At 37.1% G+C, this 13543-nt stretch overlaps 1 protein-coding gene and 1 long non-coding RNA gene across 2 annotated transcripts; one reads left to right on the top strand and one right to left on the bottom strand.

Annotated features, from left to right (window-relative positions):
• Positions 1-3466: 3466 nt before the first annotated feature.
• Positions 3467-5814, top strand: LOC148697184 (uncharacterized). Its single transcript, XR_015962105.1, has 3 exons — positions 3467-3786; positions 3893-4091; positions 4186-5814. It is a non-coding gene; the product is annotated as an uncharacterized LOC148697184 (long non-coding RNA).
• Positions 5815-9989: 4175 nt separating this feature from the next.
• Positions 9990-12877, bottom strand: LOC137725725 (trihelix transcription factor GT-2). Its single transcript, XM_068464493.2, has 2 exons — positions 12314-12877; positions 9990-11601 (listed from the first exon to the last, which is right to left on the bottom strand). Exons 1-2 carry the CDS (start codon positions 12610-12612, stop codon positions 10182-10184), a joined length of 1719 nt encoding a protein of 572 aa, XP_068320594.2. The 5' UTR covers positions 12613-12877; the 3' UTR covers positions 9990-10181.
• Between the last annotated feature and the right edge of the window lie 666 nt (positions 12878-13543).

Raw genomic sequence — 13543 nt, 5'->3', positions numbered from 1 at the left:
ATGTTTGTTTGTTGTGATTTTTTACGTATGTGATCTCGGAGTGTGTACAAATAAGTTTGACGGTTAGATCTTTGAAAAAAGTTTCGAAGAATGTGTATCGCGTCAAAACGGTAGATTAAATAAACACTTAAGAGTTAATGTTATACTTCCATTAAGTATAAAATAAGATTTTGTGGTATCCACTAGTGCAAATATTTTAAATTGAAGATCAAAATTTTTCATTGTATTCTTATAGGGTTGAGGAGTGTAGCTGTAAAAAATCATTAAAATTGGAGTTAAAATAACCGTTAAATTGTGATTTTTCGTTTATAACCGTCAAAAACTTTTGTTTCGTTACGTAATCTCTGAATGTTTTTTTTAACCATTTTTTATGCATGCAATATCGGAGTGTGTACAAATAAGTTTGACGGTTGGATCGTAAAATGCACATCTTCGTTGAATTTGCCTAAATTTTGAAGTGAGAAAAGTAATTTGTGCTAAATTTTTATTTATGTTTTTCAAGTATTGATTAGACAATATTTAGTTTGTGTGATGACATTTTCATTGTACAATTATCTTTTTGTTTCTTTATTGCATATTTTACATGGGTTATTATCTATTAAACCAAGCAATTATTTATTTAGTTTTCAAAAACGTATTATATTTACATACATATTATTTATTTATTTATTAAACCAAACAATAATTATTTTATTTTTTAAAATCGTAATAAAATTTTGGGAGAGAATTTTTGTAACATCCCGTCCCAAATTTCATTAAAACGTACGTGTGAATTTACAATTTTACCCCTAGATCGTTTTTGTCACGTTATTGGTTGTTGGTGTGGTGTGTAATGTATTGGATCACACCCACACACACACTCACACTATCACTTTCCGGGATTCCCTCCCTCATTTCCTCACTCTGTCTCTCTCTTTCTCTTTCTCTTTCTCTTTCTCTTTCTCTCTCTCTCTCTCTCCCCGAGTCCATTTCCTCTCTTCTTCTTCTTCTCTTCTCAACACACGGACCATACATACAAACCTATTCAAATCTTCACCAATCGAGAAACCAAGACCACCCTCGTGTTCGTGGAGCTGAGAGGAGTCCAGTGGTGCCATTTCCAGGTAAGAAAACTACCATTTTCACGTCGTTTCGAAGTGGTCCGAATTATGCACTGTTCATGCAAACTTAATCTAGCTTGTTTTAGGAGATTCTAAGCTTGTAGTTGTGTTTGTGAGGTTCCCAGGAGCCTCGGAGTAGTTCGTTGGACGAGTTTTGACGTCGGGAAGGCTAAGTTCAAAGTTGGCTGAACTTTGATCGTTGTTGCAGGTGAGATTCCTTAATTTTTAGGCCTTAAAACTAGTCTAACGTTGTTCTACTAGTCCTAGGCTTCATTTTGGTATAAAGATCGTGAAAAATGGTTGAAAAACGAAGGAGAAAACTTAGTTTGAAAATTACCCAGTTTTCCGGCGCCGTCGCCGGTGCCGGAGTCTCGCCGGAGAAGACAGGGGAATATTCCGTTAAGTTTAACGGAATATTCCTAACGGCAGAGGACGGAATCTGGTTAGATTTAACGGAATATTCCGTTAGTTGACAGAATATTCCTGACGGCGTCTGTTGACACCGTCAGTGTGCAGGTCACGTGGCCGCGCGTGGGGGGCGCGTAGGTCCGTGCCTGTTCAGGCGCGTGGGGGCGCGTGCGTGGTCCAAAATTTTTTCTAAAAATATGGGCGTGATCCTGAGGTTGTGTAGATCACGTTGGTATATTCATTTGTCCAATTTGAGCAATGTATGAGAAGTTTTTACGAGAAGTTGCTTAGGTGCTTTTAAATTAATGTTTTCGTAACTTTGTCGCGTTTAGGTGATTCGTTTTCCGAGGACGAGCGTACACACTCGAGGCAGGGGGGCTACGACCCTTCTAATTACCAGTGAGTGGGCTTTTGTTTTCCGTATATACCTATATACATATTAATTCCCAGAAATTAAATAGAAAAGGTTATTTGTTTTATGCCATGCATAATATGAATGTTGTTTACGCATCATCGCATGTATTAGTAGTGGCATACATATATATAAATGTGTATTTGGTGCTGTGGACGCACAGGTAAGTGCCAGGTAAGCGGTATTCATGTGGTTATGCATTCCTGTTTATTATGCAATAGTAGTTTGAGATGCTTAGAGAGCTCATAATCTGCACCCCCGGTGTTAGTGCTCCCGCCCAGAGAGGGGCAGAGTCCTTCACGTGTATGTTCACCAGCACCGCATGCTCGCCTTGGATCCAAGTTAGGTGCAAGCCTGTCGTACAGACCACAATAAGTGGTTCCGACTTGTAGGTGACCCGCGATTTATCGCACAGCTTCACGTGATCGTAGCACTAGAGCATACATATATATATATTACACCCAGCCTGTCGTACAGACCACGTTAGGTGGTTCCGACTTGTGTGCAGATTCAGTTATTGAGTTGAGAGTGGAGCTCTAGATTCAGCCGTACAGGTCACGTTAGGTGACTCCCGGCTGCCAGATTATATGTTATTGATGTGAATTACGCTTGAGCATTTATATTTGATTATGAGATTCTGTTGTGGCATATTCTCAAGCATGAATGGCACATTGTGAGCATGAATGGCATATGGTGAAGCATGATTGGCATACCTATATATACGTATATATGTTCATTTTCTGGGAAGTATACAGGTTTTACGGCGAGGGGTTAGAATGTATTTTGCTAAAGAGTTTTCAAAGAACTTTGTTTTTGCCCACTCACGCTTTTGTTTTTGCGCCCCTCCAGGTTCTAGTGGTCTAGCGAGTTCGGTGGTTTATCCCAGAGGGCGTCCCGGCATTTCTGACAGACACTCACCATTGTAGGGTCACCTTCGGGTGTATATATGTCGTATCTTTTCCTTTTGGACTGTTGTAGACTTGCTCTGAATTGTGTCTCACATACACTAGTACTTTGTATGCTATTAGTTAGTTTTTTAATTATTCGTACTTTTATTTTACCTTCTCATTAGCTTCCGCACGCGCACATGGTTACGTCACCTTCGTGTGACGGCCAGCACGCCCTGATCTCGGTCGGGGTGTGTCAATTTTGGAGGGATTTTTGCGGCCATTTTTTTTCTGTTGGTTATAACCGACAGTAATGAAAATTTTCTGTTGGTTTTAACTGGGAGTAATAAAAATTTTCAAACTTAAAACCCCTCCATCTCTTCCTTTACACCGATGCCTTCTCCTTTTTCTTCTCCTTGCATTTCCTTCTATTCTCCTGTGAAAACCCGTTTTTGGTTGGATTTCTGTGAAGTTTTAAGATGAGAAAATAGGATCCTTCCCCACTTCCATCAGCCGGCCTTCTTTCTTTTTCTACAAATATCATCATGACCTTTTTAGCTTTTCAACAGCACCATCATTACTTTTTATTAAATCTCCCTCACTTCTTCTCTCATGTCTCATCCTCCCAATTTTATTTTATTTCTTCTCCCCATCAACCGGTTCTCTTCCCTCACATCTTTCTTTCTCTGACACACACCCCACTTTCCTGTGCACTCTCCCTTCCCTCACGTTACTCCTTCTCAGCCACTCAATCTCTCTCTATTTTATATCTCTCTTTCTCAAACTCTTTCATTTCATTTGCACGCATAAAGAGCAGTGTTGCAGAGAGAGCAACGTAGAGAAGCAGGGGGAGAGGCTGAGGGTATGAAGTGCAAAGGCTCTCATTTGTTATCATGCAAAGGAGTTAGTCAGTATGCATGTAAGTTTAAGTTCTGGAGATTTTTAGATAAGTTGTCTTGTCAAAGCTCGAATTATCAAGGTGAGTGGGATCTTACATCTCTTCTCTTCTCCTCTTTCCTCATTTCCTTCTCCCTTCCCCCTTCCTTCCCCCTTTCTCTCCTAATTATCTATTTCTTCGATTAAAGTGATGTAGCCTACGACGAGAAGCGGTAGAATTTGATAAGGAGAATCGATTTCGCTTGGGCTGTGGAGAAGGACGAGAACAAGAAGCAGAAGAAGAGCTCAAAAGAGAGAGCGGCGACGCAGTGGCAATGGCAAAGCATGGTGGAGAACTTGCAGCTGGCGCACCAGGAGCTCTCCGTTATCATAGATCTCATCAACATTGTTAAGTATTTCGATTTTCATTCGATTTCGGGGAGAGAGAATGAGCAATGCTTGCTGTGATTGAGTGATTCTAATGGAATGTGTATGTGTGTAGGTATAAACACATAATGTTGTAACAGTGGCTAGCATGACGGGTCCTAAGCCGCTTCCTAATGAATCTATGTCTGATCTTACTGTGAATATGGAAAATGCAGTGAATGCAGGGGATATGGAAATGCAGAAAGTGGTTGTTTATATTTTTTTTTATTAGTAATAGATTTTCTGTCGGTTTTATCCGACAAAAAGGCTTTTATTTATTCTTTTTAATAAATTCTCCGTTGATTTTAGTATTTTCTGTCTGTTTTAGCCGACAGAAATTCTCTTATTTATTCATTATTAACATATTTTTTGTCGGTTATCCGACACAATTTCTGTCGGTTTTAGAGTATTTTTTTTGTCGGAAAATTCATTTCCTGATGCTGGCAATTCTGTCGCTTATTATATCCGTCATTGCATCCGTTTTTTGTCAGATTTTGCTTAAAATCCGTTAGTAATATACGTTTTTTGTCAGTTTTTGGACCGCCAGTTATAGATAATTTTATAGTAGTGAAATATTGCAAGCAGTGGTGTACTGCATTATATAGCAAGTATTAGATTACAAATCATGCATTATGGTTTTTAACTTACTTTCATGTTGTTAGTTAGGACGTAAGCAATGGTGTATGCTCTTATTACGTGCTATGGTTTTTTTTTCCTTTCTCTTCATAGATATGTCAAAAAATATAATTAAGGATGTACAAGATGCACGTGGGGAAGGTAATGAAAAAAAAAAAAAAAAGCAAGGCAATGTGGAATGATGCAAGTGTTGAGACATTTATAAGCACTTGTGTAGCTGAGACATTAGCCGGAAATCAAACAGGTGGTCATCTTAATAGGATTGGATGGAAAAATGTTATTAAGAAATTTTACTCAAAGGTCATATGTTCATAAACAACTCAAGAACAAATGGACATCACTGAAGAAAGAATGGCAATTGTGGACATCTTTAGTTGATAAGGAGACTGGCTTATGATGGGATCCTGTGAAGCAAACTCTCATTGCAAGTGATGAGTGGTGGGAGAAAAAAGTGAAGGTGAGAAATTATTATCTCAAATCAATGGAGAATCCAACTTCATATTTATGTTCTTTTATCACAATTTGTTAATTGTAGTTGGTAGTATTTCAGGAGAATCCTGAAGTTGCAAAATATCGAAATAGTGGACTGAAAAATGTTGACCAACTAAACATTTTGTTTAAAGAATGAGCTATTACAGGTGTAGGTGCATGGGTACCCTCACAAGGGTTGATGAGTAATAATCACCAGAAAGCTCCAATAGGTGAACAAAAAGACAGTCAAGATGATTTGGAGAATGAAATAGATAATAATGATGGGCTTGACGACATAGCCGATGTTGAGACACCTTCCCCTACTCAACCTTCAACGCAAGGAAAAGGAACAAAAAGAACAAGGGATTCTAAAAGAGTTGGAATTGGGGCCAAGATGATAAAACAATTAGATGGTATTTTAGAAGCTGTAAACAACTGTTCTAAAAGCAAAGATAAGCCTAGTTGTAGCATTGAGGAAGTGATGGAAGTTGTGGAAGGAATGCCTGAAGTTGTGAATGATGATGAACTCTTTATGAAAGCTGCTGATATCTTCACTGAAAGAAAAAAATAGAGAGATGTTTGTTGCATTGAAGCAATCTAACCGACAAATTATGTGGCTTAAGAGCAAGAAAGTTTGATTCGTCACATTTATCTTAGGATTATCGTATTTCGATATTAGTATTATTATTATTATTTTAATTTTTAATTTTTTTGCGGTTGAATAAGTATTTATTACATAATGGATTGTTTGAATATTTGCTTCTAATGTTTTTAATTATATGATTTTTATAACTTTCTCCAGATTGTGATCTTCATTTTTTGCCATGAATATATTTTTCTTTTTTATTAAATATATCTTTGTGTTTATAGATATGATTACTAGTAGCAGTGATAGTAGCAATACAAACACCTCTACTGATGGAAGTGATGATGAATTTTATCAACTGGTTTATGCAGGTTGTGTCACTGCTGTATTTGAATGGTTAAAATATGTTGACAAAGAACCTTGTAGGACATCTTCATATACGGGACATAGATGGGTAATGGAAGTTTCAACACTCTGGTGAGACTGTCTCTAGGTGGTTCGGGATATTATCAGATGTTGTTTCTCGCATGGCCACTATTGATATTGGCCATATTTTAAAGGTTGCATAGGGGCAATTGACGGAACACATGTCCCAGTTGTGGTGCCTAGAGAAATGCAAGTACCATATATTGGTAGAAAAGGAAACACAACTCAAAATGTTATGGCTGTATGTGATTTTAATATGTGTTTTACATTTATCTGGGATTGATGGAAGGGTGCTGCTTATGATTCATGTATATTTATGGAGACCTTGAGAAGACCATAATTGAAAGTGCCTTATTTTTGGTTAGTAATCAACTCTAGTCCTATATGAATGTGTTTATTCATTTATTATCTTACGAACACAAAAATCTTTATGTTTTTCTTTACAAATATGGTTTAGGTAAATGTTATCTAGTTGATGCTGGATATCCACATATGAATGGATATATTGGACCTTATAGGGGTGAACGATATCATCTTTCTGAGTTTCGATGTGGAAGACAACCAAGAGGGAAAAAAGAGATATTTAATTAGAGGCATTCATCCCTAAGGTGCACAATAAAAAAAACTTTTGGTGTTTGGAAAAACATATGGACAATGATTTGTCTAATGTGCAACTTCCCTTTTGAAAAACAGGAACAAATTGTTGTTGCTTTAATGGCCTTGCATAATTTTATTAGAAATCATTCTAACACACCCCGACCAAAATCAAGGTGTGATGGCCAGCACGCCTTGATTTTGGTCACACCTTGATTTAGGTCGGGGGCATGGTCGGGGCCCAAAACGGACAATATCATGCTACGTTGGAGTTGAGCCCGGGATGTGGTGGGGGCCCAGACCGGGATGTGACAATTTGGTATTAGAGCCAATCCCTGGCCGGAAATGTGCTGACGAGGACGTCGGGCCCCTAAGGGGGGTGGATTGTGACATCCCACATCGCCCAGGGGAGTGGATCCTGTAAACCTTATATGTATATTTCCATCTCTACCTAGCACGAGGCCTTTTGGGAGCTTATTGGCTTCGGGTTCCATTGGAACTCTGAAGTTAAGCGAGTAGGGCGCAAGAGCAATCCCATGATGGGTGACCCACTGGGAAGTTCTCGTGTGAGTTCCCAGAAACAAAACTGTGAGGGCGTGGGTGGGACCCAAAATGAACAATATCGTGCTACGGTGGAGTCAAGCCTGGGATGTGGTGGGGGCTCGGGTCAGGATGTGACAATTCCATGATAGATCAAGAGTTCCAACCTTATGATGATGATGATGAGCTACTTCCGCCTGGACATGAGGAAGATCATAGAGATGAAGACATTGTTGATGAAAATTTTACTCATAGGCGAGAGTTAGATGTTGAATGAGAAAGAATTACTAATCTTCTTATATCTAGTTAATACTTATTTCACATTTAATTGTCATGAAACTATAATGTGTTCTTTTTTTTTTTTTTTTAAGAAACAAACATATATTCTCAATAAGTATATATCATTTTGTTAATGATCATTATTTCTTTAATTGAATTTTCATCAACACTTTACTCAAGTTGTATGCTAATTATATACAAAAAATACTTATGAAAAAATTATTGAGAATTATTAAGGAAAAGAGCTTTTTTATTTGATAACCAAACACTCTATTTAATATAAAAAAACGCTTCTACACAATACAAAAAACACTTAGTGGTTGCATGCCAAACAACAAAATGCTTTCTCATAAAAGCGCTACGCAAAAGTGCTACAAACAAAAAATGCTAGTGAGTAAAAGTGTTTCCTAGAGTAGCACATCCAAACGAGCCGGTAATTACTTACTAACCAAATTAATATTGTCCCAATTTAACTACCTACGTAGTCCAGTAAGTTAAGTTTTATTACAAAATATTTCAGTATAATTAGGAGTAGAACCAGCTGTAATTTATCTTTTGAAGTTTCCGATGTCAACCTCTATTTTATAACAATAAACAACATTAAAGACAAAAAAAAAAAAATGTAACAAGAACGAAAAAAAATTATCATGCTTCTTTTAAGGTAATTTTTATGTGAGGTTGATAATTAAAGATTCATATACAACAATGAATGGCTAGCTAAGTTATTGTCCTTCTCAATTGGCAAGCGCCCGCCAGTGGATGAAGACCAAAATTAGTGTTTTTTTTTTTTTTTTTTGGAACTGAACCTAATTATTAGTACGACGCACGTGTAATTAGTTTTCTTGAAAGGAGAAAATAGACTAATCTGTGCGTTTTAATACAATTTTATTTTCACATTTCGCTGCAAAGAATGAAAATTTGTTTCGCTTCAATGAACGAAAATTTTGTAAATACAATGATATTACACTAAGAGGTGGGAGGTGAGTTTAGATACACAATGTGTCAATCATAATAGTTTAGTATTAAACTCGCACTCGGAGAGTCAAACTCAAAACTTTTCACTTAAAAAAGAAGAGAAATACTATTAAACTGTAGTATTAAGTGACCAATATCCAATGAATGAAAGTTTTCTTGAGATATTATATATATGTTTCAACCCTAACATTTGTTGAATACTTTATTTTTTGTTTCTTGATTACCACCCCTTGTTAATTAAGAAGAATCGTCTTCAAGTTGAACGATGAGTAGGTTGAATGTATAAATCAAGGAAAAGGTTAAGTGGGAAAGTCAAAAGATGTGGATACATACAATTGATAATCTAAACAATTTTTATGTAACTTTGAAGATTCCTTCAATATGGTGGTAGGGTCTTCAAATGGAATGGGATTACCTGATGTTGGCATGCTGTAAGAAGCCACCTTCTGCAAAGTGGAAAGGGCTTACTTCTCTGTCCTCTTCGTTTTTAGCTCATATGTTGTGTCCACCATATATCCAAGCGAGTAACAAAATTTTTAATTTATGCAGTGCCAATCAAAACCCTCAGATTAAAAATGCTTAGTACGTACTTAGTGGCAAAGCCAAGCTATTTGGACAAGTATTTTAGTCTGATCGTGGAGTTTGTTGATTCCAAGTTTCAAATGGAAAATAACACTTCCACTAATTCCCCCCCTTTTACATGAACACACAAGGAAAAATACAACTTTCTTTGCTTTCTTTAGTTTATGTACCATGAGGTTGAGGAATCTCCATCCCCTATTAACACAAAAATACATAAAAATAAATACAACAATTATATGTATATAGCTTCTTCTTTTAATCTGGATATTATATCATGTAAATTAGCTACAGGTAAATAATGCATTGAGAACCATCTAATCCCCACTAATGAAATAAAACCAACATTAATATTACTGTTTAGTGATATTCTTTCTACTTGTAAATGAAGGTCTTATATTCGACTCTTATAAATAAAAAATTTAATACCTAATTTTGAATCTCATTGTGTGACTTGGCACAAATTTCCACCCTCTTGTAAGAAAAGTAAAAATAAAATCCCCACTATAGTTACAGTCCATTATTTTAGGACCTTATGTATTGTAACATGCAAGAGATTTTTCAGTGTGATCGGTATACTGTGTGGTACATTACGTGTCACTATACAAATGGTGAAATATGTGTGCTAAAAAGTTAATAATTTGAAAAATAAATTTTTTCACCATTTCTATTAAAACACGTGGTGCACTACTTGTGTTCCCGTTGCAATGAAAAATTTCTCGTAACATGCGACTAGATAGGTGTATGCTTTCGAAATTTTCAACCTTAATCCACTTAGATAGAGAGGATCATTCTTTTGGTGCAAACCCACTTGATGATTAATTACTGGACTGAGATCAGTTCAGACCTGAAGAAAAATAATACAGTATCCCTTTTTTTGTTATTTTTTTTTGTCACGTGTTGGGACAGTTTTTGGGATTGACGTTTTACGTCAACTGGATCTGAAAATTATAACAAAGAAACTTAGTTATTCTATCTCACTCGTATCATGAATCCACCATGTCCATTGATGAATCTTTGTCGTTGGTTACCATCTCCATCTGGTCATCACTCCGATCTTCTTCCTCTGTACTCTCTCCATCTTCGTCGTCTCCATTTCGATCCCCGTTTTCCCTTTCAATATCTTCAATCACCGGCTGGTCTGGCTGGACCTTGATCAACGGCCGCATTGTTTCAGCAATGGGCTTCTCCACATAACTAGCATCATTCTTATTGTTCTTTTTACTGTGCAAGATGTCCAGCAGGTGAAAATATGGACATGTTTTTGAATCCTCAGAGCGTGTTTTGCTGCTCTCCTTCACCTTCTTGTAGTACTTGTTGATGTTCTCCCACTTCTCTTTGCACCTCTTTGCACTCCTATTGTATCCGAGCCGCTTCATCCCCACCGATATCTCCTCCCAAAGAGATCCTTTAGGCCCGGATTCTTGGTACTTCACGTCAAGACATGTCCTCAAGTTTATCAAAGCTTCAACTTCAACTCTTGGCCATCTTGTGGACCCTGCAGGAAATGGACTTTCACCCTTATTCAGTTTCGGAACCTCAAAATTACTACTTCTGGTCACTGCCACCGGAGCTGGAAGCGGTGGTGGCATTAGTACTGACATTGGCTGAGGCTGGGATGATGGTGCCTCAAGTGCTTGCATATTCGTCAAATTTTGTTGTCCCGAAACCTTGTGCAAGAATTCAATAACCGCGGCATCTTTTGCTGCTGCTAACGATCTTTCTTGGGCTAAAATTTCATGTTCTTTACTCATCCTCGCCATCTCTTCCATCCTCCAAGCTTCTTCCCTCGCCATTCGTTGGTGCTCGCATTTCGCTATTGCTTCCAAGAATTTCTCCTGCAGCTTTTCTTGCTTCTCCAGCACGTCCTTGGTCAGCCTTCTGAAGAAGTACTTCCACTTCCTTTTTCTCTTGTTGCGCGGCTGAACTTGAAACTCTTCGTCCGACGCAGTCGAGGAAGTAGAACTCGAAAAAAGATTGTTTGCTGCCAAGTTTGGCTTGAACCCATTAAGATTCTGATGAGAGAGATTGAGAGGTGATATTGTAATGTGTGGTGGTGAAATTTGAGGACCATTTGGAAGAGAGCCATTGGTTGGGGTCAGGATGCTTGGTGTTGAAGAAAGAGGAAGAGTAGTAATCGTGACATGAGGAACTACAAGACTAGGGTTGTTTGGATGGCTGTTGTTCATGGTTGGCCACAGTACTACTTGAGGTTTTGGTTGTATTATTGATGGATGATGATGATTTTGATGAGCGAAAGCTTCAAGTTCATCGAAAAATCGATAGGTTTTTCCTTCTTGTTTTCCAGATCGGCCTTGTTTGGTTCTCCTGTGGTACTTATACACGTTCTCGAATTTCTCCTTGCATTTCTTAGCGCTTCGGTAATAACCAAGCTCACCTAGCTTTCTACAGAGAGAAGATAAATAAAAATTAGATAGAAAAAAGCTCATGAACTCTAATTTTATTTTTTATGACCATCTCGTAAACTCAGTAACTAGGGAAAAAAAAAAAAAGAATATTTACAAAATATGGACACATTATTTAAAATAATAAGATCACCAAGATTCCTTAATGAAACAACAAAATCTGTTTTCATCTCCACCTTGCATGCTACTGCTACCCTTCTATTTTTAAATTACTTTAGCATCATGAAAAAAACCATGACAACCCATGTCTTAATATGGATCATTCTTTCTTTTTATCAATTAATAACAAATAAATAAATTAGAGGGAACGAAAACAAATTACAATTGCAAAATATGAAATTGAATTCTTAAAAATCAACAAAACCACCTTGTAAGCCGAAAACAAATAAACAAACTAGCTATACCCAGATTGCCTGCAAAAGTACGTATGAATTTTTATGGATCAAAGGTGTTCAAAATTTGTTGAACCTTGTAGCTTTAGCGATTAAGGCATTTACTTCGACTCTAAGGACAAAGCTCGAACCCTCTGGCCTCGCTTTCAACCCAAAAACCAGTAATAAAAGAAAGAACAAAACAACATTAAAATAAAAGAAAAGGAGCGATGATCGATCTCAGATGCATAATTAAGGTTAAACATGTACACTATAACTAGCTAGCTTGTACTTTTTCGGTCAAAAAGATGAAAAGTTCACCTTGAAACATCTTCCCACAATGGAGCTTTGAGACTAGAGTCACGAAAAGCGTCATCCATTTGAGACCGTATCTTCAGAAGCGCCACCGTTTCTTGTCGAGGCCACCGGTTTCCTCCAGATAAATTCCGGTCACCCTTGTTTTCCTCTTGAACTGAATTTGACAACACGTTTGTCGTTTCGGATTCATGACTTCCTTCAGGAACCACTTCTGCCGTGTCGGCCGCTTCGACACCGGAGCTCCCGCCAGATGGGAACATAGTTGATGAGTTGTCAGGCACAGCCGCAGGAACCGCAGGCATATACTTGGCGCAGTTAGAGCTGAGAAATATGTGACAAGAGAGAGGTGAAATTCTCTCTTAGATTTTATGAAGGTGGGATTATATATCTAAGTTTCATTTTTTGGAATTAATTAACTTATTGTGGTGGGTTTTGCCTGTCAATCTCAATAATCCATTCCTTTTATTAATTAAAAATTATCAAACTTTAATTGTACACATAAGCTATGGAATCTTCAGTTATTTTTTTGGTTGTTGTTGGTTAAAAATGTCCATCACAGACTCATTTGGTTCCCTTCACACATGTTCTTAGTAATTATACGAGTGCCAGCAAGGTATAACCTACGCTATATTAAAAAAATACAAAAATGTATCACTCAAATTATTAATTCGAAATATACATTCAAGTAATAATATAGTTTATCATTAAGCTTAAATGCAATTAAAAAAATACAAAAATATTTTTTGATTGTATCCCAAGTTTCTTGTGTATGTACTTGTATATATATTTACATGTTATGTAATAGTATCCAAATATATACAAATTTAATTTAATATAATTTGAATATATATTTTAACACCGTAACATGTCATCATGTGTGATGAAAGATAGTAATATTTTTGACTTTTTAAACAATCGTTATTGTACCTAAATTTAAAAAAACAGAACGAGCTGCTCTAATTAAATTGTTTAATATTATATATAATATATATTTGAATTGATCATACATTTATCAGTAGGAGTGGCAACAGCTGCAGATAGCGATGAGAGGATAATAGGTTGGCCCATTTGTAGGTCAGCTTTGCTAATTGCCTCTTGCCCTCTCGGGGGGTTCGGCTTTGGAATTCAGTGGTCGTTGGGCGCACACGTAGCTGCAATGACTGAATTGCCCCTCACCCATCAAACATCGCACCCATTGACCTTTTAACTAATTTGCAGGCACTATTCTATCAG

This window comes from Pyrus communis, chromosome 5, assembly GCF_041283825.1.
Source record: "Pyrus communis isolate YQ-2024b chromosome 5, ASM4128382v1, whole genome shotgun sequence".
NCBI classification, from domain to species: domain Eukaryota; kingdom Viridiplantae; phylum Streptophyta; class Magnoliopsida; order Rosales; family Rosaceae; genus Pyrus; species Pyrus communis.
The sequence above is the reverse complement of the archived record's forward strand: the minus strand, read 5'-3'. Positions and strand labels throughout refer to the sequence as shown.

Excerpts from the sequence above, each read along its gene's own strand:
- LOC137725725 (XM_068464493.2), bottom strand. The coding sequence starts at position 12,612 with ATGCCTGCGGTTCCTGCGGCTGTGCCTGACAACTCATCAACTATGTTC. Across the intron at positions 11,602-12,313 it reads TTGTGGGAAGATGTTTCAAG|AAAGCTAGGTGAGCTTGGTT; the intron begins GTGAACTTTTCA and ends TTCTCTCTGTAG.